Source organism: Netta rufina (genome assembly GCF_964035555.1).
Source record: "Netta rufina genome assembly, chromosome: 2".
In the NCBI taxonomy this organism is placed as follows: Eukaryota; Metazoa; Chordata; class Aves; order Anseriformes; family Anatidae; genus Netta; species Netta rufina.
Window position 1 is genome coordinate 46340550 of NC_140124.1, and position 27962 is coordinate 46368511.

The following is a 27962-nucleotide window of genomic DNA, read 5'->3' on the forward strand; positions in this document are numbered from 1 at the left end:
GCCGCCCCCACACCCCCAATTTTCCCCAAAACCCCCCGAATCCACCCCATTTCTCCCCCAGCCGCCGGCGGAGCCGCTGCCCGCCCTGTGCCCGTGCCCCGGGGCGGGGCGGGGAGGGACCGGGGCCGGGGCTGGGGCCGCCGCTCGCTTCCTGGTGGCTCCCGGCGCCGCCCCGCCGACAGCCGCGGGAGGGGGACGGGGACGGGGACGGGGCTGGGGGGGGGGCGCCGCGTGTGCGGGGCTCGCCCGCACCGGGACCCGCACCGGGACCCGCACCGGGACCGGCACCGGGACGGCAAACGGGGCCGCTGGCGGCCGGCGGCGGCTCGGCGGCCTGCGGGTAGGTGCTGGTGGTGGTGGTGGGGTGAGAGGGAGCTGCGTCTTGTGGCCAGGCGGGGTGGTGGGGAAGGGGGGTGCCCCCATTGCTGGGGTATGGGGTGGTGGGGAAGCACCCTGCCCCGATCCCACAGGGTGTTTAGGGTGGGAAGGATCCGCAGGGAGAGGGCTGAGTGCCTCGGATGCCTGCTGTGGGAGATGGCAAGGCTTCGCTGTGCACCGCGCTCGGCTCGCCCTGTGAAAGCTCCGCAGACATTGCCATGGTAAGTGCGGCCACGCGTGGGTTCCCCGACCCTAAAAATCGCAGCCCGACGTGCGGTGAAGATCCCGTCCTTCAAACGCCACGGCTACGGTGCTGTCTGCTCTGACGCAAGAGTGTTTGTCATGCCAATGGGAGTAAGTTGTGCCCGACTCCTGGAGATTCAGGGGGTGCGACCCAGAGGCTCTGTGCAGGTACGGGTTTGTGACAGGGAAAGGGTAAGGTCTGCCTAAAAACTGGGGGTACTTCTGCACCCCCAACACAAACGGGGTGCTGTTGTGTTTCTGTCACCATTTTCAGAAGCGTAGTTGCAGACAGGGTATGCATTTCTCTCTGAAATTGGCTTTTGGTAGCAGACAAAAGTGACAAAACGTGATTTAACCCCGCAGGCTGTAAGAAGATGAACGCCTGGTTCCTCAGCAGGTGCGTGCCCACTGTGCCCAGGTAGTTACATGTCTTTTGGGAGCACCCCTTCCAAGGGGACAGCTGACAGTCTAAAGCAGCGTGCGTGTAGCCCAGGCAGTGGTAACCCTGCTCTGGTGAATCCCCGCTGCTTACCTGGCATGAGTTTGCTTTCTTGGGGTTTCTGCATCTCCCAAATGGAACAGGAGCTAGCGGTGCCACATGGGCGATGAAGTTTAAAGCCATGCGTTGCTTTATTTTGGGGAAACGTGCTTGCACAGCCATGCTGTGAGGGCGATTCTGTGATTCTGTGGTAATGGGACATGCCTCCTGTAGAGGTGACCACAGTGTTGGTGATGGGCACCCAGGCTGATTCGGTCTGAAAACGGCTTGGCTGTAGCTCAGCTAGTTGCTGCAGATGTGAACTGAGGGAGCTTATGGCTGGCTCTGGTCTCTCTGCAGTGTAAACATGACCTTTTCCTTGGGGTGATACTGTGGGATACGGCTTTTCTGCTTTGTGAAAGAAGGCAGAGGGTAATGTAGTATGTGACGGGGTTATGGAAGCTTGTTGTCACTTCTTATTTCCCCTGCCCTGTGCTTAGCTGGCTGAAGCAAACCAGGTATGAATGGTGGTACTCAGGACATCGTATTTTACTGAAACTTGAAGATGCTGTAGAGAAAATGACAAGTTAAAGCTTTCCCTACGAGAGCTGCATGTCTCCTGGGTTGTGCAGGCAAGAAGAAAAAAAAAAAGAGAGCTGCAACTGGACTGGAGCTGCAGTGCAGCAAGTCTGCCAGTAGCTCGTTGCACATCCTCCTTTTGAGAGGGAGCCCAAAAGGGAGAGCCAGCTCGCCTCTGCGGGCTGTGGGTGCCAAAGGCCTGGTCTCAGCTAATAGGGGCGAGGTGTTACGGGACGGGGCAGCCGTGCCCTGGCTCCTACTGCAGAGCAGCACGGGCAGGTGACCTCCTTCGGCCTGGAGCTGGGAGGCCCTGCTGCAGCAGCAGGGGTCAGCCAGAAAAAGGTTGGGACTTGCTGCCCCGTGCGCCTTCGTGGCAAGGAAGGACACGGAAAACTGAGCGTTAATGCCCCGTGGGAAAGGGGAGGGTGATGAATGGGAGGAAGCGCACGGCCCTTGTTGATGTTTTTGCTGCGAGGCTGGTGCTGGATGGGGAGTTTGGGAGGTGCAGCTGCAAGGTTTGGTGTAACACAGGGACCAGTCCGAAACGTGGCGCAGCTCTCAGGAGTCACGGCGGATGGGCTCAGTTGGAAGCAATAAGAGTGAAAACGGGTGATGTGAAGCACTACGCTATTTAATAATAATTTACAAATAAAAATGAGAGTTAGGGTCCCATTCACCACCCTAGTGGAAAGGCAGCATGGGGATGGGGATGTGATACACACCTGTACTCTTGGCCATGACTGCTTCAATCACTGTTGTCCAGTACGGCGTAGGATGGACAGACAGCACGTCCTGTATTGCAGTTAGCCTGGTCTCCAGGTCTCAGTATTTCAAAGGATAACAAAATTAATGTTTACCCACAGAAATCTATTTTTTGTGCAAAGAGAGATCACTCGTGCTTGCTAGCGCAGCAGGGAGCAAAACAAATACTGGTTGCCAATCGAGAAGTTCTTTGCTATGTTTTAAAAACTTTAACGTAGGGCAGTCTCTGACCCTGCAGGTTTTTCCAGTTCCCTGAAGCAGCACCATAACTTTTTCCTAGGCTCTCTTAACGTCATAGGGTTGGATCGTGATAGTCGTGATTTTTTGCTTTGGAGTAGAGTGATGTTTTTTGTCACTGTTCCATTAATGCGCTATTTTAACGTGTGCCCTGTGTCTTTCTGTATCTGGTTTAGGTGGCTGCTTAGGTGTAGTACTTGGATTTAAAATCTAAACGCCTTAAAGCTCTCATACCTTTATCTTTGAAACTCTCTGATGTGGTAGGGAAGGAGTGTAGACTGCAAGTGGGGCAATAAGGTAGGAGAGACAGAGCAATTGCTTGTGATTTTGGGAGAGGGGGGGAGGCTGTAGCAGAGGCAGGCAAGAGCCAAATCCCGGGTCAGACCAAGTGAAAAGGTATGTCTGGTAGCTAAGGGGATCCTCCTGCCTTGAAAGTTAATACTCAGAATATTCTTTAGACTGGGATAGTTCTGCCAGCTTCTTATTTTGAGCAAGGTGTAAAACAAAATAAACAAACAAACAAACAAACAAAAACAAACCAATCAAAAAAAAAAAACTGTTCTGCTTCTCAGGAAAATACATTTTTAATGCCACGGAAGCAGTGTAGTTGTTAACATATACAAGTGGTATTATTTTTAGTGTCTAAGCAAAACATCCTCCTTTAATTTCTTCTTTCCCTTTTTTTTCAAAAGGTTTACACAGGACAAATTGAGAGTTTAAATTCCCTTAATCCAGTGGATTAAATTCCTTTAAAACAATGGCTCGCTGTTTTAAGTCCTGAGTCAGCATCCAAATTGGAAAGCTGTCTAGGAGGCCAGGACAGCTTCTCCTGTCTCATATCTCATGAGGCTGTCTGTTCACAATAACTGCAGCGCCGGGGGAAAGCGTGACATCCCCGGTCACTTTCTGTTTCCCAGTGCAGTCCTTTCTGCAAGGTTGCTCTGCCCTTCTGGTCCTCATTCCAGGTAGGTGACGAGGCCACAAGGGTGGCTTGCATTTACAGGTTGAGGTTTAACATTTCTCTTTTTACACAATTAGTGGCTCGCGTCTATTTAGTCTGTCAGGAAACTGCAAGGTGGAAACGACAGAGTTTCTCAATGGCCCTTGCAGCTCTGATAGTGAGAAAGTTGTGATTGCTGTTCTGTGGTGGTTCTTTACTCAGTCACAGCTTCAGGAAGTGGCTGACATCTCCGCAGCACTCTGGCCAACTGCTCGTGGTGATCACTGAAGCTGGGATAAGACCAAATCAGATCCGAGCCTGACTTTATTCTTTACTGCCCTTGCGACTTGTGTCCCGGTCCTTCTTGTTGCCCCCATTTTGTCCCCCACCTGTAATGGTTCAGTGTCCGTGTACCTTGGACAGTAACTTTGTCACGTCTCTTCTTTGCTCAGGCCTTGCAGGTGGGGGTGGAATCATTTACCAAATAACTCAAGACTATTAGGTGAGTCTTTATTGCATTACATTTTACTTAACACAACATATATCTGTTGGCTAAACAAATGATACAGGCATTAACCAGGAAACTGTTACCATCTGTCCGGAGAGACCGTGTATCACAAACATGCTTTTATTAATTTCAGAAACATGGCTTATTTTCCTCGCAGTTATACTAATGTACTTCCACTGACGCTGCAGAGGTTGCTTCTTGTTTACAGTGATGTCAGTGAGAGGACTGGGGGTTTGTGCCTTAAGAGGCTACCTCTTCCAAGCCTGTCAGTATCAGCCCTGAGGATGGAGTTTCTAGATCTGACAGATGTCTTTGAGGTAATTTCCACTCCCCCTGCTCTCCTTAGGGAAAAGTTCCCTCTACATATTCATATTCCCATTCATACATATTCTTCAGGAACACACGCCTTCGATTAAATCTTCCCTCTAATAAGATACTTCAAATAAAAACAAAACATCCCTCACCTTTTTAATTGTGTTTTTAGTGATCCATTTTTGCTAAGCTATTGTTAATGCACGGACCCTTCATCATCATAATAATAATAATAATAATAAAAACTAGATTCTTCTTGAAAATAGTGAAAGAACATTATAAACAATTTTTCTTAACTGTCTATAATGCAGTTTTGTAATACAGCCAGTTACTCCATTCATGTGTAGAAAAACGTTGTACCTGGAGTACTGTGTGGTTTTGTGTGCTCTCCCTCCCTCTTCCTAAGACAGGTAATGCAAGTCTATGCATTTAGCCTCAAAAAATACTTTTTTTTTTCTTTTTGTCTTGTCATGTTTTAAGATTTTTTTTAGTGATTTCATTATAATTGATGTTCTGATCTCTTTAGGCCATTTTTCTTCAGTATGAGAACTGAAACTGTGTTGAAATCACACAAGTTGAATAGCCAGAGGTTTCAGGTGAATCTGAGACATTTGTGAGCACAAGGGTAGCTGCTGATGTAGTGCCTAGGCTGAAACTGTACCTCTTAATGTGTCTGAATTTCCAGAAGAAAAATTAAAACTTTTCTGCAGCAGGCATAATCCTGTTACCCTGCTTCTGGGGTGGCTGGAGTAGGGTTAGCAGAACTGACTGCACTGTGACATTTCGATCCCAGTGCTCAGGTGTCTTGGCAGTGCGGTGTTAAGATCCCAGTGCCTGATCCTTCCCTAATGCTTTTGCCATTTTAACCAGAAACAGTTTTTAATCTTTTTTTTTTTTTTTTCACTTCTTTTTTAAACTACAGTTAAAATAGTCCAGTGAAAGTACAGCTTTCTATAACAAATGTAAGCCTGCTTTTTCCAGTTGCCATTCACAGACCTGTTAGAAAAGTCCCATTGATCCTTCAGGGTTTTGTATACCAGAGGCTGAAAGCTGCCAGGCCGATGGATATCTGGATGAATCAGCAGGAGACTGCCAGAAATTCTCAGCATTCTCATTCCACTCCCGTTGATCAGATAAAGCCTTTCAGGTCTTGCAGAAACCATTAGGAAAGAATAGACAGAATATTGGTATTTCCTTATTATTCCTGCTACAACTTGCTTTGGCAAGTTTTGACAGGCTTGTTGTTAGACCTGGGCTACGTGAAAGTGTGGCAGGAGAAGCACAGGTAAATACCCTGTTAGTTAGAAAGCATACTTCCACTTCTGTTGCAAAGAAATATTAAATATGTAATGTTTTGCTCAGTGTGGCTTTATGTACAGAAAACTGAAATAAGCTTCAAAATGATGTCTCACAGTTTATATATATTTAAGTAAATATATAATTATATATATATAGGTTTTAATTTTGGTTTTGTATAAGGGGATGTCCAGTGTATCTAGATCACCTAGTTTAGCTGTGTCATGAATATAATGTGACTGGTAATGTATGTCTGCTTCCTTTTGATGACGATAAAAAGTTAACTTCAGAATTGTGTATCAGCGCTCAGAGTGCTGTCAGTGAGCCCTGGCTCTGTGTGTTGCAGAAACTGTTCCAAGTATCTCTATAAAGTGAATAAAAGACCTGAACTGACCCCCCTTCAAAAAGCTGAAATCCCTTCAAACTGAACCCCTCACAGGGTCTTCCCCTTGTCTGTCTATCTCTTGTTCAAGATTATTTTAATTAAAAAGGCAGAACTTGAAATTCACTTAATTATTCTGACAAAACAAAACCTCTTCCCAAAGTTGGATGTTAATGGAGTTCTAATGGAGGAAATGGTTGCAATGTCTACGTAGGAATACTGCAGTTTTACAGATCATACGGATGTGCTTGGCTTTTCCAGCGTGAGTAACTACTTGAAAATCAGCGGGGTGACGATGATGGTGTCATTTTTGTGTACTTTTTATAAGATCAGGACGTCAGGTAGCCTTCAGAAAGCCATCGGGTGAAGGCCCACATCATACATTAGTTCATTCTTAACACGTCATTCGGCAGTCGCAGGCCATTAAAAATAGATTTTAGGCATGACTTAGGTCAAAAGACAGTTACTTAATTTATAAAAGGTGTAATAGCATATTGTAAGCATTCATTTGGCAGGAAGTGAGTTTTAATTTATTTTGTTTACATTTCTAATGTCTACATTACTTATGCCTTTGATTATTCCTGTAATGCTAAATGCCTCACGGATTAAAAAAACAAGAAAAGGTTTTTGCTCTGACATGTCCTTAAGCTAAATGGATGTGTTTGCTGTCATTACACCTCACGCTTACCTGCCGGCCTCTCCTCTAGCCTGACACTGTGATTAAGTTTTTCGCCTTCCCCGTGTACATAGCATTTGCTCCGGAGCAGGAGCGGCTGATGTGCTGCAGCTGGGGGTTGTAAATTCAGTCTGTGTGTGGGGTGATTTGAGGGCAGACTCATCAGGGCAAGCTGCTACCCCTGCCACAACCTTCTTTATGTATGTAAAAACAAGGAATTTAAAAAGTTAGCCAGGCTATATAAAAGAGAAGCTGAGGCGCTGTGCTCCTGTGGCTTGACTCTAAGATACTGTATGCTGAAACAGGAACATGTTTATCAAATAATGAATGGTGTTTATGTAGCAATCACTGATTTTTCATTTTGTCGCCTGATGATGACTCTAAAGCCAGTATTAAATAACCAAGAGCATTAAATAACACATCTGTCCTCCAGGCCTCAGCATGCACTGAGGCCTTGCCCGCGCTCCCGTACTGCTCCGCAGGAGCTGGGCCCCAGCTGCAGACCGAGGTGCCTCAGGGGTCCTCCCAGGTTCTCCTTGGGCAGTTTCACAGCAATAGGTTTTTATTTTCCTTTAGCTCAGTAATATTTCTGAGAGAAATTTCATTGGAGTGAAGCCACTTCCTGCACTAGCAAGAGGTCTGAATTTTTGTTTGGCTGCTGAAGGGGCTAAACCCGCAATTTTGATCAGTATGCACTTGTCTAGCTTTCAGTCCGTCTCTACTAACACCGACCTTAATGTGACTTGTCAGACTAATTCCTCTGTTAGATTGGAGTTTGCTTTTTTTGTGGCTGTTTCACTCCTTTGCTTTGGAAAATAAGAACTCAGGGGGAATAAAAAGCCTCACAGGGTCTAGGCAGAAAATCCTGAAGTCTGTGTTCAGGACTGTCCCACCTGATAGTGGGACAAAAAAAACAACTAAAACTTTAGTTTGAAAACTGAACATCTAAATCACTATTTTTCCTTTCTAATGCAATGCGATGTTACTATCAATTAAAACGTAATTGTCAGGCATGAGCCTTTTATCAGATTTATTTTGAGCTGCAAAGCAGCATAACAGTTTTAACAAGATGATTAAATAACACATTGAAGGTTAAACAGTTACGTTTGGGGGTGGTTGAGCCTTTATAGACTTATAAAGTATTTTCTAAATGTAGAAATACATGCATTCGTACACAAATAGTGAAAATCTGGGGAAAAGGCATGGATTTGCTAGTAGGTGTAGGTTTAACTGAATTTAGGCCAGCAGACTATGGGTAATCACTGCTTCTGAAAATTATACGGCTTCTCTCCCTAAGTATCAGGTGTCATGAGGCTAAATTATAGCTGTGGTTGAAATGCCAAATAATTACAACTTGATATGTGAGGTTTGTGAATGAGATTTTTTTTTCTTGCCAAAGTAAACGAGACGCACGTGCATGTTTTTATCTTGATTTTTCTGTTGTGTGATGTAGATACAAATACAAAGTTGGTATGCTCTAACATTAATCCGTGTGACTTTTTTTTCAGACCCATAAAACATCCTGAATTATTTCACTTGGCAGCCTACTAAATGTTAAAAGCGGAAAGAGAAGAAAATACCTGTTTCTCCTAGCTTATTTATACCGGTTATGCCAGGAAGAAAACACTGTGGTTATCACCTGCTGGTCAGGTGTGTGCTTTCCTAACCCTCCTGGTTCATCTGCTGCGTGCTAGAAACTGCACTCCTGAGTTTTGCCTCTCTCTGTGGCAATAGCTGCTCCTATTAAGTGTCCAGTCACCTCTCTGCCACTTGCACTGAGACACACAACCTCATCACTTTTTGTGCTGGAGTTTAATTACTCATCCTGCTCATTAATAGCTTTAACTTCTGGCTGTGAGAGACTCACTGTCTTGAAACAAGAGCTAAAAAGCCAGCTATCATCCTTGCTGCTGTCCAGGTAGGGGCAACCTACATCTCCTTGTAGGTTGGTGGTACGTGAAGTAGAGCCTTTCCCCTGTACTCGAGAGAATTTAGCCATAAATGTTTTGAGAGAAGTTTAAGGTCCTGGATGCAATTGTGATTTTCTCACTATGTTTCCTGTAAAATTTATCCATTTTGTCTAGGCAACAGCATTCATTTCTCTTGAACAGTCGAACACAAAAATAGCTTCAGTGTGAACTTTTTTTGGCAGAAAACGTAACTAACTGTGAACATTGTCTCTCTTTCTCTGAGTTAAAATGGAAAAAAATGCACTGTTTTTTGAAAAGAGATGAGAATAACGCTTACATGTCAAAATAGGAGGTGGCTGTTCGGGTATATGTGGTTCAGTGTGTTTGGTACCAAAATCGTTGTGTCCATTTTTGTAGAAGGTGGGTCCTGGCGCAGAGACCGCGGCGTTTCTGAGCGTTCAGAGCATTGAGCAAATATTTTTTTTTTAAGAAGTGTCTTTTGGAAGAAGTCGCTGGGTGTGTGAAGAGCCACTTTCAAGGCGTAGCGTCCCAGGTGTGCGCTGGCATTTGGAGTGGTGTAAGCTCCCAGTGCGTGCCGACTGATCCCTTGCCAGAGTCGTATGAGCACCTTTTTTTTTTTTTTTTTTCCTCAAATGCTTCAGTTCAGTGGGAGTTAGGCTGAAACTACAGCAAGGGCTGTGCGTGCTTGGAGCAGTACGGTTTCTGCTTCCACGATGGACCTTGCCCTCTGGGTAGGTAAGGTGCCTGCAGAGATGGAGAGGACACGGCGATGCTGCAGGTGTGTCGTGTTAGTGCCCACGTTAACGGGGAGGCAAAACAAATGCCATAGAGAGATGGAGCAAGGCTGGCAGGGGAAAGATGGCAGAGCAGAAGGTTTAAGAAGGACAAAAAAAAGCCAAAGGAGAGAAGAGCATAGGGCTGCTGCTTCACTAGTTCCTGTGACTGTAACTCCTCAGTGATATGTTTGTGCAGTTTGAACCCCGAGGCTCCTTTCCCTTCCTCAGGTCCGATCCAGCAGCAGGGGACCCTGCCAGCTGTGCCAGGTCTTTGCTCTTTTTCCCCATGGCAGTGGCCGGTTCTTGCTTCAGCCCCAGCTGTGGCTGCTCCGTCAGCACCCACCTGCTCGCCGTGCTCTTCATTAAAATACTTGTTGCCTTTCCTCTGTGGGAGTGGAGGTGGCACGCTGGTGGATTTAATGTGTAATTAAGCAAGTCTTAAAAGCACTTAGAGAGTCTTCTGGGTAAGAAGTGTTCTGATAAGCGCGAGAGTCTGGTTTCCAAATCCATTATTTCTTGTTGGATTTATTTGTCTTTTTTTTTCTTTTTTCTTTTTTCAACTCGCTTTCAGCAATTTGGAATTTCTCAGATGATCCCTGTGAAGATCGCTGCGTGCCTTGCAAAGCACTGAACGCCGTTTCTGGTTCTCTTTCAGATGCAAGTATGGACATAATAGCCTATGATGCTTACTCCAGTCCACCGCTTCAGAGATATTGAAAGGAAACCTGAATACCTACAGCCAGAAAAGTGCGTTCCACCTCCTAGCCGCGCTTCCCTGGGAACAATGTGGTTTATTCGAGATGGCTGTGGGATTGCATGTGCTGTCGTCACCTGGATGCTGGTGTTCTACGCCGACTTCGTAGTCCTCCTCGTCATGCTGGTTCCATCGAGAGATTACGTTTATAGTGTCATCAATGGCACGCTGTTCAACACCTTGGCTTTCCTCGCTTTGGCTTCCCATTTTCGAGCTATGCTGACAGATCCAGTAAGTACAGCCCTCTGTGTGTCTCGGAGAGAAAAAGGCAGTGTTTCTCTTATCTGAGAGCTGCTGGGTAACTCGTTTGCTGAGTGAGCGGCAGATTTAAATAACTCGTGCGTGTCAGCCTGCCGAGTGAGGCTGCTGATGGTGCTGTGCTAATTCCTCAGCCCACTCAAGTCAGGCGCAAAGTCGAGGACCCAGCTTTAGATTTCCCCTCGTTTGAGCAGCTCCTCTCCTCACGCTGAGGAGGAGAGCGTTTCTCTCTGACACTGCTTTCTCACCGATGCCAAATCTCATGTTTGTGGCTTGTTGGGTCTTGACAAACAGCAAAGCAGGAAAAGCTGGTTTTGGTTGTCTGCCTTGTCAAGTGTTGCTCCAGCAGAGGGGAGTAGGGTTGGTGGTGTTTTGAAAAGCCACGCTGCCACCTCTCATGCTGGTGATTTAGTGGAGTTTATTGGACCACGCTAAAACAAATATTATGTGAGCATGCTAAGAGCTGAAAGTTCGTGGGCAGGCAGGGAGAATAAAAATTTGAACGGCCCCTTGTATGTGTCTGTAGTACACTGCCTTATTAGAGATACAGTTTAATGCCATGATGCTTATTCTGAATGGCTTGTATTTATTTTGCTTATCAACCTCTGGACAGGAGATTCAGTTCAAAGCTCCTTCCCCACTAGTCATTGCAAGGAAATACAAGCTTAGACTCCTCTTGACCCTTTCCTCCTGATTCTTCTTGTTACTGTTAGGAATGGCAGTGGGTGTCTGATACACAAAATACTCATTTCAAATGTAATTTCCCACTTGAAACCGTGCTAGGTGCCGTTAAAACTTGAGTGTAATCTTTATTTCCGAATTTTCAGCTCTCCCAGAAGCCACAGCACTGCAAAAATGACTTGATTTGGGATAGCTTGGCAGCTTATGGTAAAGCAAAGGCTGACTTGTTGCATGCTACTGCTGCTGGACACAACTTTGAGCAGTAATTGAGGCACTGAAGCTTCAGGTCATTGGGCTGACAATCACAGGACTGGAGCAATTTAGGATATAGTTTATGTCCTCAGGGTTCTCATTGTTGTTAATTATTGTATGTTGTGTGGCTTTAATGCTGGGGGACCTTCAGGTCTCTGGAGTTGTTTTGCAGAGTTAAGCAGAAACTCTCGAAACAAAAGCTATATTCTAAAGCAGCCTGGGCAAGCGTGGTGTCGGAGAAACAGATACAATCTCTCTGCAGAGAAATCTGGAAAATATATGTTAATTACCAGCGTGTGGTGGGATTTTTGCGTGTGGATGGAGAGAGCCAGTGGGATTTTGGTTTGTTCTTTGTAGAGATTTTAACGAAGAAATCAGCTAGACAAAATGGAAAAGGGAACGTGAAGAGAGGGGATGGAGGGCATCCACAAGGCAGACGGTGCAAGTCTGGGGTGGAGGAGGCTGCTAGGAAATGGAGAAGCAGGGGCACATCCAGGAGCAGAATTGAGCAGAAAATGCTGCTGAGGCAAACAAATAGAAATTCTTATCATAAATTAATTAAAACCTGGATTCTTCAGAACTGTTAGCATGCGTCGTGCTCTTCAGGAACTGCTTCCTGTGTGTTCTTGCTAAAAGCATACCTAGGATTTTGAGTTTTGCTGTACACTAAAAAGAGGACATTAATGGTAGCGTTTTGTAGAAACTGGTCACAGCAATATTTAAGTTTGCCAGTCTGTTGAGAGGTTTAAGTGGAAAAATACAAAGACTGCTCAAGAGAACTTTACAATACTGATTTAATGTGCAGTTCTCTTAGTACTATCTATTACTCCTGTTCATTGCTGTTGAGATGTTGTACAGGTGTGTTAAAAAGAGACTGTTCTGTCAGAAGTCTGTTAAAATGTTAAATCCCTGTGTTTATTTCAGTATAAAATCCTAGATCTACAGAGATGCATTGTGTCAGTGTACCAGCAATGACTTCATACAGCACATTTTGTGATATGTTTTGCTTTTGTGCAAATTTTATGGCCATAGAAAGGCTGTGGAAACTCTTGAACCTTTTGGAAACTTTTGAAAGTTCAGGCTTCTGCAGCAATTATATGTCACCCGTTTAAAGATATTGATTTTAACGTGGCATTTGCACAAATAATGTTTTATCAAGTCTTATTTGGGGGGAGGATTCTTCGAAAGTGTGCTCTGTTTGAAAGTTAATCCCTGCTTTGAATAACAAATACGCGATGGAAGCGTAGCTATTAATACATGAGATGTCTATCAGCAGCTGTTAATGTACGCAATGATACTTCAGAAGTAGCAGCATCTACTGGAATTAAAGCATCTGATGTCTCCAGTTTGTGATATGAAACACTGGGATGATAAATCCGTTGATAGATGTGAAGAGAGGGATAAGGATTCTTTCATATTTTAAGGCTACTATGGGATTACAAAAGGTTGATTCCTTAGGTGAGGATTTACTGGTGCTGCTTATGTTTTTTTAATTTATTTTTTTTTAAAGTGATGTTTAAGTATTTGGTTCCATACATTAGGACCTTGTTTTAATTTCTTTTTCTTGCTCTTCCTAAAATTCTGCTGATATTAGGGAAGTTTTTATCTCTTTCCCCCCCTTCTATAATTTTAAGTCATTTCTACTGTTCTGAGCACTCGTAATGTCCACAGGTTCATCTTCTGCTTTGTTTTCTTTTTCCTCAGGGTGCTGTACCCAAAGGTAATGCAACAAAGGAGTTTATTGAGAGTTTACAGCTAAAGCCAGGACAGGTGGTTTACAAGTGCCCAAAATGTTGTAGCATCAAACCTGACAGAGCACATCACTGCAGGTAAAGTCTGGTCTAAGATTTGTTCTTTGATCAAGTACTGCTGGACCTCAAGCATTATATAGCATGCCTGAATTATTATTGGAGTGTGAGACCTGAGTGGTTAAATTGAAAGATTGATATCCAAATTCTGCTGCTGCTAGTGCTAGACACATGTTAAGCTTCTCTGAAAAAAATCTCAGGCCTTTTCTGGGAATTTTTCATGTACAGCAGGCTAGGGCCACCTCTTGCAAAATGGGAAACACTGCCTTGGCTTCAGACCTGTGATTGACACTCTGTAAGTGTTCTTAATTCTGGCTATCATGTAAAAAAAGGCTTTAAAAGAGACTTTAAATGTCAAAATGCAGAGAAAGCCATAAAATGTAATGTCTTTGTAAGGTCTGCGTCTTTTTTATTTATTTTTTAAACAGACCCTTTTGCATAATTGTAATTTCTATTTCTATTTAGAATTGGTATTTAAGTTAAAATTAAAGTTTGGGAAAGTGTGTGTGTGTGTGTATATATATATATTTATTTTTTTCAAGAGTTCCTTTTTCCTCGTTTTCTTTGAGTTCTGTGACTTTGTTTTGTGCTTTGTGATAGATCAGTATGGCTACTGGTCTGTCATGTCCTTTCTTTTTCTGGTAGGATAAACTTCTCTGAAGAGAGTAACTGGTAGTGAGCTTCTTAGTACTAAAGGCAGTAAGCAAAAAACAAAACAAACAAAAAACCTACTTCCTACACTTTTCTGCTCTTAAAACAAGCAAACTTGCTTTCCAGTAAGTAGATAAGGAAGGGATACCAGTGCAAACTCATTATCTACCCAAAAACCAACGCATACTGCAAGAGGTTTACACATGGTTACTGCTGATTCAGGCAAGGATCTTGTGTGGAGGGGAGTACATGGTGCCGAGCTGTTTGTGTTTTTCACATCTCTTCTCAGAGCTTTAGTTTGCAGATTTGTTGTTATTGGCTTTTTATTTTAATCCGAATCGGGAGCTGGTTATTCAGTAGGAGCAACGTGATCGTGCCTATCACTTATTAATGCTACTGTAAAATCCCCTCTGACAGTTCTTCAATTATGAATGAAACTTCACATCTAAAATGCTGTCTTGCTGATGACTCACAGCATGGGCAAATGAGAAAAAAAAGACTGGCTGAACACAAAACCTTGTCTCCACAGACCTTTTTTTGTACACTTTAAGTTAATTTTACAGATGCTAAGATTTGGGAAACTGATCCACTGAGCCGGTCTGATGCTGCTGAGAATCTCCAGTAAAGTATTTCCTGTGGGGTAGGGAGATTTTCACACACCAAGGTTGTGCAGGTGCATCAGCAGGAGGTATTGCTTGAGAGACCTTGAAGCTCCTTCCAGCATTTGGAAGCCTCCTCTCAGCCTTCGTTAGCTTTGTGGAGCTCCTTGGTTTGGCTGCTTCAGGCTGGCCCTCAGGGGAGCTAGGGCCTAGGAGCAACCGGGGGGATTGCGTTGGTACCCAGCCTGCTGCAGAGCCCCAGGGAAGCGTGCATGCATGCGCAGAAAAATGCAGGCTAAATTAGACTACAGGGAGGCATCGTCCTGCTTTACAGCACCTGCCTCCCTCTCTCCCCCTGCTTTTTTCCCCTCTTGTATTTATTTATTTCCCAGAACAAATAATTGATACTTGTCCTGTATCAGGCAGAACGCTTTGTTTTTACAACACCAGCTGATTTCAGTTCCCGTGTATGTCAAAAATCACTTCAGGATGCTTATTCTAACAAAACGAGGCTTTTCCTTGTTGTCCAACGCGTCTGGGGCCAGCAGGTAGCCGAGTACCTGTGCCTGCCCGAAGAGAAGCAGCCCTTTGCCTGGCCCCCTGGTGAGATGCTGCTCCTGCCTGGCCAGCCTTCCCTTTATCATCAGGACTCGTTTGTTGTTCAGGCCTGGCAAGTATCCTCGGGGATTTACTCCTCCTGCAACGCAGGCGAGCGCAAGGCTGCTCCGAGAGAGAGGTTTTTCATTATTTATTCATACACGCTCATAACAACATGCTTATGTTCTTATTTGAGGCTCTCTGCAGTTTGTGGGTGTTGTTTATTGTTTCTATTCAGGTTCAACTATTTCTAATTCTAAGGAGAAAAATGGAAAAATTAGCACAGCCCTTAATTCTTTTCTGTTTTAGAAGTGCCAGAATTGTTCTGGGCTTGCTATTGCTGTTTCCTTTCTGGGCCTATTGTTTGTTTGCTTTGGGGCTTCGTGTTTTTTTTGGTTTTTTTTTTTCATATTTGATTTCTGTGCTTGTTTGTGCAATGTGGTATCAGGAGACTGCCTTTTGGCTCCTGTCATATGAGGGAGCAGCAGAGAAAAAGACTTCTTTTATTACGTGAGTTGAAGCAGTTACTGACTAACCAGGAGAATGATGTTCAGAGAAAGTAATAATCTTTTAATTATTTGACTTCAAGCCACAGTGTGCACGCTGGCAAGAATTTGAATTTTGATTTTTTTATTAGTGTGGTTTCATGAAGTACTTCAACATCTGATTTTTACCTTGAATGTATATTGTGGTGCTGTCTTCCTGACCGACTGCCACGGTTGGTTTGTGCCAGTGTGTGGCTTTTCTGGATGCCAGGAGCCCTTTGTAATATTTGTGTTCATTTTGTTTTTCACAAGTTCCTGCTACAAGCCAGAGATAGCAAATAAACCTGAATCTGTTATTAGCAATTCTGAAAAATACCTTTATTCATTACTGCTTTTCATATCTATGTGTTGTGTGTTTTTTTTGGGGTTAGATTTTAATCTGTGGGAATTTTCAGAGGCTGACGAGGTTAAAACTAGACTAAAATACAGATTTCTTCCATCTGCCCAAGTCTAACCATATTTTGGCAAAACGACTGATAATGTGTCTTGGCATTAACTTTTTGCAGTGGTCATTTGGTATGGTATGGTTGATTTTGACCAGACGTAGTCGAGTGAACAAACCAGAAATATTAATGTGCTGACTAGTAAATATATTGAGGTTCAAATCTTGCTTCTGATCCTTTCCTTTCATTTCTGCGTGTTCGTAAAATGCGCGTGAAATCTTGTGTTCCTGGAATGAGCTGTGCTATAAATAAGGATCTCTGTTCTTTCAGTGTTTGCAAGAGGTGTATTCGGAAAATGGACCATCACTGCCCGTGGGTCAATAACTGTGTAGGAGAGAATAACCAGAAGTACTTTGTACTGTTTACAGTAAGTATTTCACAAGTGGTGGTAGAGGTTGTCCAATGTGCAGCAACGAAATGCCGTGTGTCAAAGCAGCTCCAAAACCTGCCTTTCTTTCCTTTCCTGTTCCAGAAGAGCTGTTCAGGGAACTCCTGCAGACTTGTACTTTACTAATTAGGGAACACACACAGTTCAGCGACCGGGAGAAGGCAGAACAGGAAGCGTTTGCCAGGGTTTCGTGAGGTTTGTGTTGTCAGTTGACTGGCATGCTGCTCCGTAATTCAAGCAGTTTGTCGTGATGTTGAGCCCTTTGAGGCATGGGCCATCCTTTCACACTGCACGGTGTCTGGTAGGGTCCTAATCCATATGTAGGGTACCTAAATGTTGTACCTGCATGAGTACTGTGTGGGATCATATATAATAACAGCTGGTGTCGCATCTTAAGCAAGGAGTAGGAAAGGATTATCCAATTTCTGCTTGCGAGCAGTTTATTTCCGTATTTAAAAACCAAGGAGGTGTTTGACTTTTTGTACTATAAGTGTGGCTTAATGAGTAAGAAAGCAGGAGTGCAGACTTTAATACTACATATTTATGGAAGGGTTGAAGTCTGTTCATCAAAGCAAACTGCAAATATCCCGTGGGAGTAGTGTGAACGTGGCGAGGCTGAGTTTCAGTGATGCCCTGTTTTATTAATAAATCTTCGGAGAAATCTGTAGGCTCGAGGAAGAATGTTCACAAATTACCAAGTAGAAAGGGAGAAATTTTCAGTTAAATGAAAGCCTTGCTCTTAAACTCATTGTAGAAAAACTTATTTTCTATACTGTGGTTTGTTGGGGTGTGGATTACAGAACAAAATGAATTCTTTCCCCTGAGCAAGGATTTGTTTCACTGCGAGGAACGAGCTGGATGTTTTAATCCCATCAAAAGGTTTGCTGTTTCTGTTGAAACTGACGTTGCTTTCAAGTGGGCTGTGTTAAACAATTAATGTAGCTGAGAAAGAAACCAAATTTTGTTTTTGTTTATTCTTTTGGTTTTGATTTTCTTCACTTTAAGACCTGGGGAGGTGAAAGTGTGGCAGCACCTCAATTTCCAAGGAAAGACAAAATGCTCTCCTGCCACCTTTTTCTGCTTCCACAGGGCTTCTTGTAACAAGCTCTCTCTCACATCCAGTATCCCACGACTCTGTTGTCAGTCTGCAGGTCCAGGAAAGCTTTTTTTTAAGTCTGTCTTGGAAAATTGTACAATGTATGTGTAGTACTGCAAATAGTTTTAAAGCACTTTGTTGCAAAGATGTGACAGGATTTTTTTTTAAATGGATTGTACGAAGTGTTAATGCTTGACAGAAATTTTCCATGCCAGTGTCTGCCTCAGAGAAAAACACTTATTTAAATAAATAATTAAAAAAAAAAAAAAAACACTCTTTTTTTTCTAGCTAATGCTGGGAAATAGATAATGTGCTTATTGTGGCTAAAACAACTTCGCCGTTGTTTCGCTGGTAAACTGCAGTGCTCTCTGGCTGGAGAGCACAGGCGTAAGCTTCAACAACACGATACCTCCATGCCAGAGTTGCTGACCTCTGAAAGTTGTGCTGTACTCAGTGGAGACGAGGCCAGTAGGCAGCGTGGAGGCCACACTGAGGCGCAGGAGGCTGGGATTTGTGTCCAGCTGGCTTTGAATTAAACACTCTCCTTCGTGTGCACTCAGAGCTGTTAGTAGGGCCAGAATGAGTTCTGTGTAGCCTTGGCATTTGCCAGCTGCAGGGTGCTTGATTTAAGGGGGTGGAGGCTGTTGACTTTTTTTAATTGTTATTTTAGGGTCACTTTAACTCTTTAACACTCCACTTTATCTGAACTGGTTGGAACATTTAACGTTTTGGCCTTTGAGCTTTGCCTGATGCCTGTATTACATCCTTTGTTTTTCAGATGTATATAGCACTGATCTCCCTGCATGCTCTGATTATGGTGGGATTTCACTTCTTGTATTGCTTTGAAGAAGACTGGACAAGTGAGTACTAACAAAGTATCTCATTAAAATAACACACTAGCCTATGAAAAAGACCTTATAACGCAGTTTGCACGTAAGGCAACCCCCTTCGTGCTGATTTTAGAAGAATGCTACCAAGGCTCTGCTATGCGATCTTTGCTTTTTTAATTATCAATCCTGGAACTTCATAATTCTTTCTGACCTGCTCGGATTCTCTGTCCTGAAAAGGCCTCTTTCAACTTAAGGCCGATACTGCCTGAGGAGAAGCTGAGATGTAAAGACTCCTAGGCAGTATGTGCAGTAAGCTACTGTTTACGTGAACGCAGCACTGATGTGCTGAATGCCAAAGCAAGATAAGAAGAATGTGTATGCTCTTTTTAAAAGGGTAAAGTGAATCATTCTTGCAAGACTGCCAGGAAAACATGTTAACTCGGTTCCAAAAATCCACCCTCACAAGAACAAACAATTCCTTTCCACAAAAAAAAATACCAACAACAACCAAAATAAACTACCAGCCCTCATTCTGGAGCAGCCAGTGAGTAAATTTTCACATAAGTGTTTGAGATATATTTTTAAAAAATGTGGTCATGGGAAATCCTCTAGGTAATGCTGAGTCAAAGAGCCAGGTGCCAAAGGATGTCAGTGCAGATTTGTGTGCTGCTTGCAGATTTTTTTGGAAGGGCATTAGCTTTGTTTTTCTTCGAATTTCATTTGTGTCGCTCAATATAAGGACTGGTTTTAGCTTATAGGACTGCAGAGGATGGGTACGTTTACACATACAAGGTGAATTTGATAGGGCTGTTGTGCATGTCAAAACTTTGGACAAGAGCTGCCAAATGACTCTGAGAACATCTGGATTTGACCATAGTGGAAGGACCCATCAAAAGAGAGTTTCCTTTGTACCCTTTCTCCAAGCATGTATCTGTGAGGGAAGCACTTTTCCACCTGTTCCAGGTTTAGGTGGCAGAGCATATACAAAAGGTGGATGGATCTGTTGTTCCAGCTGCCTTGGGTATATGCTGACGGTGTTAGCTCTTGATTGTTGAGTATCTGTTGAAGCTTAACGTCTTCCAATGCGAAAAACTTTTTTTTTTGTGATGCTTACTCTTTGATTTCAGAGCAGACTAGGAATGTTCCAACACAACATTCAACAAAACACTATGGTTTTTGATCTATAACATCTTTCTCCCTTTTCCACTCTTCTTTTCCTCAGTTATAGGCTCCTTTTCAGACTCTTTCAGCTCCCACTTCAGTTTGTTATGAGGTTGTACTATAGGTAGAGTGTAAGGAAAAGATAAGAACTTGGATAGGAATATACTTTTAAGTTATGACTTAGAGAAGTTATAAAAGGAAGCCTATGTTGTTTTTATGTTGGTGCTGCTGAAACAATCATCCTTGTGTCCCAACAATTAGCTTGAGATTTCTAATGGGATTTTGTTATTACGAAAAATCCTGGAAGATGAAACTGCAGGTGAAAGAGTACAGGAGTAGAGTGAACTCCTGGAGGGAGTGTGGGAAAACACCGAACTGGAAAAGAAAGTTGCATTCCTGAAGTGTCACAGGGTTTTTTAGGTTGTTATTCTTGTTGTTTTGTTTTTGCTTTTTTGTTAAACTTGTAGGAGTGATCATGTCATTGTTGCATATCCTCAACAATGCGTGAGCTTCCCTCTGCACCTTTTTGAGTGTGGTCATGATATAATTTATTTTGACAATTTTAGTATGGAAAGCTTGTGGCATAGCAGGTGTTTCGCAGCTGCTACGTTACCCGATCTCTCCCCTTCCAACTCGATTGTTTTGTCTTCACAGAATGCAGCTCCTTCTCTCCACCAACCACGGTGATTCTCCTCATCCTCTTGTGTTTTGAGGCTCTCCTATTTCTCATCTTCACCTCAGTTATGTTTGGGACCCAAGTACACTCCATCTGCACTGACGAAACGGTGGGTGTCTCGTGCACTTCCCTTTACCCTCTCTCCTACCATTAGTAGAAACGGAGAAGCTTTACAGGGTTTTACCTCATTGCACGGGGAGCTCGTGTGTACCCTCTGAGGAGAAACTCTGATGTAATCAAAGAGCACAGTGGTAGGTGGTGCTATCTGCAAGTCACTGTGAGAAGTAGTGTACACCTGTGTTTCTGTTGGCTGGGATTTGTGTTGACAGTACCTCCGATAAGGTAGGCATTGGTAACTGGGTTTACTCTGTGCAGAGTACTTGTTCATGTGGGTTTGAGAATGTTTTTCCCTTCATGAAACGCTGCCAGGTTGGTGTCCTTTTACATTTTGGTGTGTGTCCCCAGGTGTCACTGTTTGCAGCTTTAAGTGCTAGAAAATGTTCTGGTTTAGCTGCTTGCTAAGTAGTTCAAAAACCCTTGCCAGGGGAGGAATAAAAAAGGGTGGGGTAGGGTGGAGAGATTCCTGGAAGTGTGGTGGGTACAATCAGCTGCAAAACCACCCTGTCACCCCAATTTGAGTACAGCATTGTAGAGCTGACACAGAAACGTTGCTGTCCCTCCTCTATCACTGCGTTTGCCTGCTTCTGTAAAGATGGAGCTGGTGACTCCTGGTGCTATTCCCACACGTGAATACTGCTGGCGTTCACCAAGCATGCTCAGATATGTGATAGCTCAGACCAAGAGACTGGAATTGATGAGTGGATGAAGAGAAATGATGATTTTAAAAGAGTGACAAGAGTCCCCTGCCTCATCTAGTTTTTCTTAGCCTCCGCTTGTTTGCCCGTGGCCAGTCGCAGCTAGAATAGGTATTTTTGCTGCCACTGGAGAGCTGTGGCTGGCATTGTACAGTGTAAGAGCCCATCACTCCTGAGTCTTTTTTTACAGTGCTTGTTTTTCTGCCTGGCTTCTGCAAGAGGCTGATAGTCACACCATGGCTCTTCTGTGTTCAGAGGAGGACTGCAGCTATTCTTTCTGCTGGCGAGACCCCCAGAACGAAGTAAAGTGTCATAAAGGAACGATGAGATCCTGCCAAGCTTACATTTATCAATAAGTGTTTAAACTAGCAGTGCTGTCTGTGAAACCATCTGAATTTCTCCAGCTTTGAAACCTGGCAGGAATTTTTAGAAGCTGCTTCCAATAGCCAGGCACACAAATAATTATTTTCCCTTCCCCTCAAATTCTGAAAACTCTTAGGTATTGGAGGACTTAAGCCACAAACAAAAAATGAAAGATAGGCACTCACTATTTGGTTGTGTTTTTTGTTTGTTTTTTTCCCCCCCTGAATAGTTACCAGTAAGGATTTTGCTCTTTGGAAGCTTCTGTGCTCTCTGCAATACTTCACACTGTTGATTTTGCTAGCGTAGAGCTAGCTGTGTCTGGCAAACAATCTGTTCCGAGTGGAGGAGTTTTTCCAGGTGAAATTCTTCCTGGTGTGGTCTCTCTCAGTGTTTTATTTCACATTTGCAAGACGGGGCTGTGCTGTGCCTTTTCTCACCTTCTTCCAGCCACTGGGAGACCTCATTCCCCATCCTGTGCACGCTGTCCCTCCGGGATGGTTCCTTTCTGCCTGAGGGGACCCAAAACCCTCAGATTTTGCTGTTACCCCTGGAGGTGACATTACCAAGGGTCAGCGCAGCTCCTGCAGTTGACTGTGCTGTTACTGCAGAGCGCATAGAGCTGGTAATTTGAGACACACAGATACACTAATCCTTAGCCCAGGAGAGCCATGTAGGTCAGGAGAAGCTTACCTTGCAAAAGATCGTAGGTTACAGAACGCTGTGAGCTGCCTGCTGCTGCTACCCATGGAAGAGTAATGCTCTCCGGGGTCTGCAGTGGTTAATTTTGTGTGGCAGCCAGGCGTGGCCTTCCTGGAAGACCCAGCTCACTTTCTGGGTTTTAGACATGATACAGATTTGTTGTTTTTTTTTTGTTTTTAATGACTGACTAGTGAATGTTCCAGCTGATTGCTTGATGGCTTGTTTTTGTTTCCCCTCTAACCTTTACTAAACAATGCCAATGGTTTCTCTCAAATTGGTATCTTATTTAACCTTTTCTCCCTGCTGTCAGCCCATGCATGTTTTGGCAGTGATTTTAATGAAACGTGAAGAGGCACCAGATAGACTCAGCCACGATGAGCCATGGGCACTTCCTGAACTTGCTTGGTGAATCTGGGAGCATTATAGAGATTATCTTGTTGGTTTTTTTTGTCTGCAAGCTTATAATGGTTTCCTCTAAAATTTTCCCATCTGGTTAGCACATATTGCTTTCAGCCATTAAAGCACATGCTTTGTATTTGGTTTTATGTGGTGGGTTTTTAATTGACATCAGAGGCAATTGGAGGGCAAGTCTTAAAAGGTTTGATGAAATTTCCAGACCTGAACAAAATTAAAGCAATTCTATTTCCAAGAAATATTTTTTTAAAGTATAAAACAATGAGAAGAAAGGGAGAGGCTCTATAAATGCGATTTTATTTTCTTACTCCGTCCTTTGGATAAGGGGTAATTGAGAGTAGAGCTTTCCACAAATCCAGAAGTACAAAAGCTGAGCGTTTGACTGAAAATGTGATATTTCTGTTTTCAGGGAATAGAACAGTTGAAAAAGGAAGAGAGAAGATGGGCTAAAAAAACAAAATGGATGAACATGAAAGCAGTATTTGGCCATCCGTTCTCTATAGCATGGCTTAGCCCATTCGCAACACCAGACCAAGGAAAAGCAGACCCGTACCAGTATGTGGTCTGAGGAATTCCTGACCAGCATTTCCACTAAGATAGAAACATATTACAGCACTACTGTTATAAATTTTCCATGAATGTTTAAAAGAAAAAGCAAAACGAACTTTTTTTTATGTCTATTGAATGGCTGATAATTGCAGAGAAAAAAAAGCCCTGTATTCCACAATTTTAGATAATTCTATATCTCTGGCTGAAACTGCTGCTGTTGCTTTTTCTTTTTCTATTTTTAATTTCTTTTTTTTTTTTTTTTTTTTTTCATTTCTTTAATCTTGTTAACTTTACTGGCCTTTGTTTCTCTCTGCTTTCTGTATGGCATAACTAATGTGGAGGGGATCCTGTTTCTCTGTTGTGACCCACCTCTTCTGAATAGATTCTCATGCTGTCTCCTGACTGTGATGAGCTCTGTGGAAGACATACGAGTGCCAACAGTCCTACACAGACACGTTTGGACTTCCTGAAGGAGCGCGTCGCTCTTTCATAAGTGAACTTGAACTGGGAAGTAGACACTTCACTTTATCAAAAGGTGCGAGACGAGAACACGACACAGCAAGAGAGCCAGTTGACCTGGTGATCACACACAGTTGAAGTATTTCAAACAAATGTTGCCAAGACCACTTTTTCCCCTCCCTTTTTCCTTCCAGCCTCGGAATCGGTTCCATCTTTCTGGCATTATTTTGTCTTTTCCCTCCCTCGTGCACAGGAAGTTGTTGCCGTCTTAGGGTAACTGTGGCAGATTAGGAAGATTGTTTGGATTTCTTTAAATGCCTTACATTTGCAGGAAAGAAAGAAAGAGATCTAATTTCCAAGTGTTTAGAGTAGCAGGAGCATCTTGTTTGTGTGTGTTTGTCTTGGTAAATGAGTTGTTAGAGCAATGCCTGCTAAACAGTGTTAACGTGAAAAACTGATGTGAATGCTCAGAGGCAGACAGATTACTATGAAGACTAATATGGACAGGATGTGTAGGTATACCAGGGCGATGGAGCCTATATTCTTAGCACTGCCCTGGTTTTAGAGCTTTGTAAATCTTTTTTCTCACGTTTATGCATACATGTGTCTGTGTGCAACTACACACACATCGGCGTATGTACGTTAAATTGGGAAATGCTGACGGCAAGGAGCATGCTTGCTGTTATGAACCGTGTGGTGATGAAGGTGGGAGGGACAGAAGGCATTCCAGAAACGGGTAAAGCGAAGCCATTTGTAACTGCAACGGGCAGCTTGTGTTCAGGTAGGAATTTTATTATATTTTTGGACGGGGACTCCCATAGGCTCATCAGAATATTGCAAACAAAGTAGGAAATGCAAATCGGCTGCGTCCGTGAATTCCAAGGAATCTTTTCTTTCCTTGGTTTAAATAAAATCATATTTTTGAAAGATGACCTGTTTAGACTGCTTCAAAGCCATGGGGGAAGGGAGGGAAATCAGGGAAGGAGAAATTTAGTGGATGTCTCATTTTGGACGTAATGTGAATGCTGCATCTTTTCAATCTGTCAATGCTTCCATATGGAAAACAAATGCAATAAAACTTTTCCAAAAAAAAAAAAAAGTTTGCTGTTCTTATTTTCTTTCTTCGCTTTAAACTTTGGGAGAATCTGTAATGGCTTTCTGAACTTTCACTTTTGGCTTCAGTCACCTAGATAGGTGAGAAACTAACGCGGCTCACGGTGTGGTTCATTGCTTTAAAATTGTGTTGAAACATTCTGTTTTTGTTATATTTACCCTTCTTTACTGTGTATTTTGGAGGAAGATTGGTTGTGTTCTGGCATTGATGTTGTTGTGGAAAAAATGTAATTACTCATTGTTTCAAACAAATGCAAAGTGTTGTATGAGACGACATTGATATTTTCAGTGAGGCATCCTCACAGCTTGCAGAAATGTCCTCTGGTGCCTGCTGTGTGTATCCCAGTGACCGGGGGCCTTCTGTTTTACTTGCACTGTGTGATTTGGCGGTGAGATTGGATGCAATTTGAATGATACAAACTGGGGGTCGGTATCAACAAGAGAAAGGCAGGCTTCCTGGCTTGTATTTTCTCGGACAGGACTTCCTGACTCCAGGTGCTGGTTCTGCTGTAGCATGGCCAAGAGAAACTGGAGGACAGACTCGATGAGAGGCAGAGCACTTCTGCGGGAGACGTGACTTTGCCCATTCATTACAGCAGGCAAAGCTGGGAGCTGGAGAAATCCCAGAGTACAAATAAGCTGCTTAACTGATTCTGTGTCCTGCAAGAACAATGCTGCGTAGGTTGTGGCGGTTTCTTTTCCAAACATTTCAATTCCTAAATCATGGCCATGTTTTTCTTCTTTTTTTTTGTTTGCCCTTTCCTTCTGGATGTTACAAGTGTATTAAAGGAGCCTAAAGCATTTCTCCTAACACGTGCGAGCTGTCCTGCACACCGCTGCTCCCGCTGGCAAGCGGTCAGGTCTTCAACTCTTGTGCATTCTCTCCTTCCCCTCTAAATTTTATTTTTAAAGCCAAAACCTGGTTACAATTTTCGTGACTCCAGATTATTTTTTTTTTTAAGGTAAATTACACAATGTTGCAGGTAAAACAACAAGTTACTGATTACGATTATTTTTTTTCCCACCAGTCCCTATCTCTGCTTGCACATCGCAAATCAAACTTGGATATCCTGGAAACCTTTCTTTATCTTTCCCTCCCTTCCCGTAACCTTCCTCACGCCCTGCCGCCTGTGGGGCGGGCAGCCAGGATGGGAACAGGATATGATTTTTTACAGGTTTTGCTCATTTTGAATGCGTGCCCTGAAGGGATTAATGAGGTTGGGCAAGGAGAGAGAAAGTATGCCCCTAGCCACTCCGATTACCTGCTCCCTAAGCTGGCATTAGTGCAGCCTCGGGCTGACCCTGCTTATCGCTTCGATTAGCAGATGCTAGCCAGAGTGGGTGAATTACGTTTTTGTTTTTTTTTTGGGGGGGGTGGAAGAGAGGAGCTGCTGCCAAGAAGCCCTAAAGATCCTTAAACCCAATTTAGATGGCAGCATGGATCGAACTGGATTACACGTGTGTGACTGAAGGCAGGATTAAAGCTTGGGCTGCTGGGGAAGAGCTCGAGCGCCTGGTGTCTGCTCCTCCTCCTGCCCCGTGCTGCTCATTTTCCTTCTCTCCAGCAGCTCACGCAGCAGACACTGCATCTGTGGTTTGTTTCAAACACATTAGCATCCTCTCTGGCTTGCCAAGGAGCAGCTGAGGACCAAAGTCATTCCTTTGCTTAAGCAGTGATCGAGTCTTCCTCCCCGCTCCAAAGTCAGCAGGGAAAATGCGGCACGAACGACGTTTGCAAAAGCTTTGCATTTAATTTTGCTGTTTACGGCGCTTTTTCTCCTGGGCCTGCTCCTGCACACTCAATGTTACTGCAAAACCGAGCTGCTGCTTTATTAAAATGTCGCGTTATTTACAGGGCTTGCTGTGAGCCCAGTCGTGGTGCTGCTGGGATATTGCATGTAGGTTTTTTTTTTTGTTTGCTTTTTTTTTTTTTTTTTTTTTTTTAACCCTGCAAAAGTTTTTGAAACAATTGTGGGTGCTTAGAGACAACCTGCAGAATTAGAGCACGTGTGGTTCTCATCCGTCCGTTCTAAAATGCTGCTGTAAATGGTTTTAACTCAACTCAACATGCTCAGTTTTCCTTGAATTTCTCAAAGCCTCGATCCAGTACCCTTGCTTCTCAAAGAGCAAAGTTTCTGTGTTGTCACCTGCATCATACCACGCTCACCTGTAAAGCTGGCTCCTCTCTTGTGTGATGGAGAAGATGGGTGTGCAAACGTGTGCCCTGCTTCACCTGGGGTAGCCTTAAAAAAAAGAAGTGTTACAAGTTCCTTAGTTCTACATAGAGAAGACTACCAGAAATAAAGTGTCAGCACCAAAATATGATGGACCTGGTCATTTAACGACAAAACGTGTACTCTAGTGATGTTCTTGAAGAGAGGAGGAGTTGGAGCTGGCTGCCCAAGCCTCCTTGGGAATGACCAAATTGCTGTTCCTGCTTTGACGTCAATGTAGGTTTCCTCGCGTCCCAGTGGGTATCAGCCTTGCACTGCGATTTGCCTGGGACAGTTTGCTAGATAGAAATTGTGTTCCTAAATATTCGCTCTTAATCGGTGCAAGGTAAGCTTGTTGTCATGTCAGCTTCTAGTGCTGAGCCTAGATTTGGACATAGTAAATTCCTGGTGACTGGAAAAAGCCGCGCTATTTTGCCTGTATCTGAACTCCTGGAGGGGGAAAGGAAAAAAAAAAGCAACATGAAATTCCGCCTTTTGTACCTCATTACTTGCTGAAGGGATTCAAAAAGCATTGGGAGAAGAGATCCAAGTATGAAAAAGGAGTAGTTTTTAGAAGCCATCTTTTCACCATAAAAACTAGCGCCAACGTATACCCAAATAATTCAGCGGGATTCGGATTCTCCATGAACTGGTTTGTGTTTAAGGGATTTATTGTTAAATACAAGGCTGAAGCCATCGGTACATCAGGATGTCTGTCTTGTTGCCTGAACCGTGAACACCCCGTGCAGTGGTTGTTGCCCAAATACTTGCTTTGAACGTCAAGCAACCCTAAACTTTTCTCTTCTTGCAGGGTATTGAGCGTCTTAAAAACCAGAAGCCCACCTGGGAGAAGATCAGCGGCTGGGAAGGGATGAGGGCGGCCTTCGGCGGTGCTTTCTCCTTGGCGTGGCTCAGTCCTTTCTCAAATCTGGACTGCAAGAGCCAGCCACCAGCTGGGGTGGAGGCAGCAGCCCCCGCGTCTGCGATCATGACCCAAGAAGAAATCGAGCAGTTCCTGGCTCGCGACGTCGCCATCCAGGTGTTACGTGAATAAGCAAAGCGTCCTCGGGGGGTGTCCAGGGACGGTTTCAGGTCCTTTT

The 27962-nt window shown here is 43.7% G+C and overlaps 1 protein-coding gene across 5 annotated transcripts; it reads left to right on the forward strand.

Moving 5' to 3' along the window:
• Nucleotides 1-202: 202 nt before the first annotated feature.
• ZDHHC3 (zDHHC palmitoyltransferase 3) lies at nt 203-27928 on the forward strand. 5 transcript variants are annotated; one of them, XM_084306734.1, is made up of 8 exons: nt 290-340; nt 8300-8441; nt 10154-10483; nt 13148-13272; nt 16357-16453; nt 18349-18430; nt 20216-20346; nt 27674-27928. In XM_084306734.1, exons 3-8 carry the CDS (start codon nt 10178-10180, stop codon nt 27914-27916), a joined length of 984 nt encoding a protein of 327 aa, XP_084162860.1. In that variant the 5' UTR covers nt 290-340; nt 8300-8441; nt 10154-10177; the 3' UTR covers nt 27917-27928. The 5 variants fall into 5 exon arrangements, with proteins under 5 accessions (XP_084162859.1, XP_084162862.1, XP_084162863.1 ...); XM_084306733.1 differs by lacking the exon at nt 8300-8441 and having other exon boundaries at nt 203-340; XM_084306736.1 differs by lacking the exons at nt 8300-8441; nt 27674-27928 and adding an exon at nt 22938-24494 and having other exon boundaries at nt 203-340.
• The last annotated feature ends 34 nt before the right edge of the window (nt 27929-27962 follow it).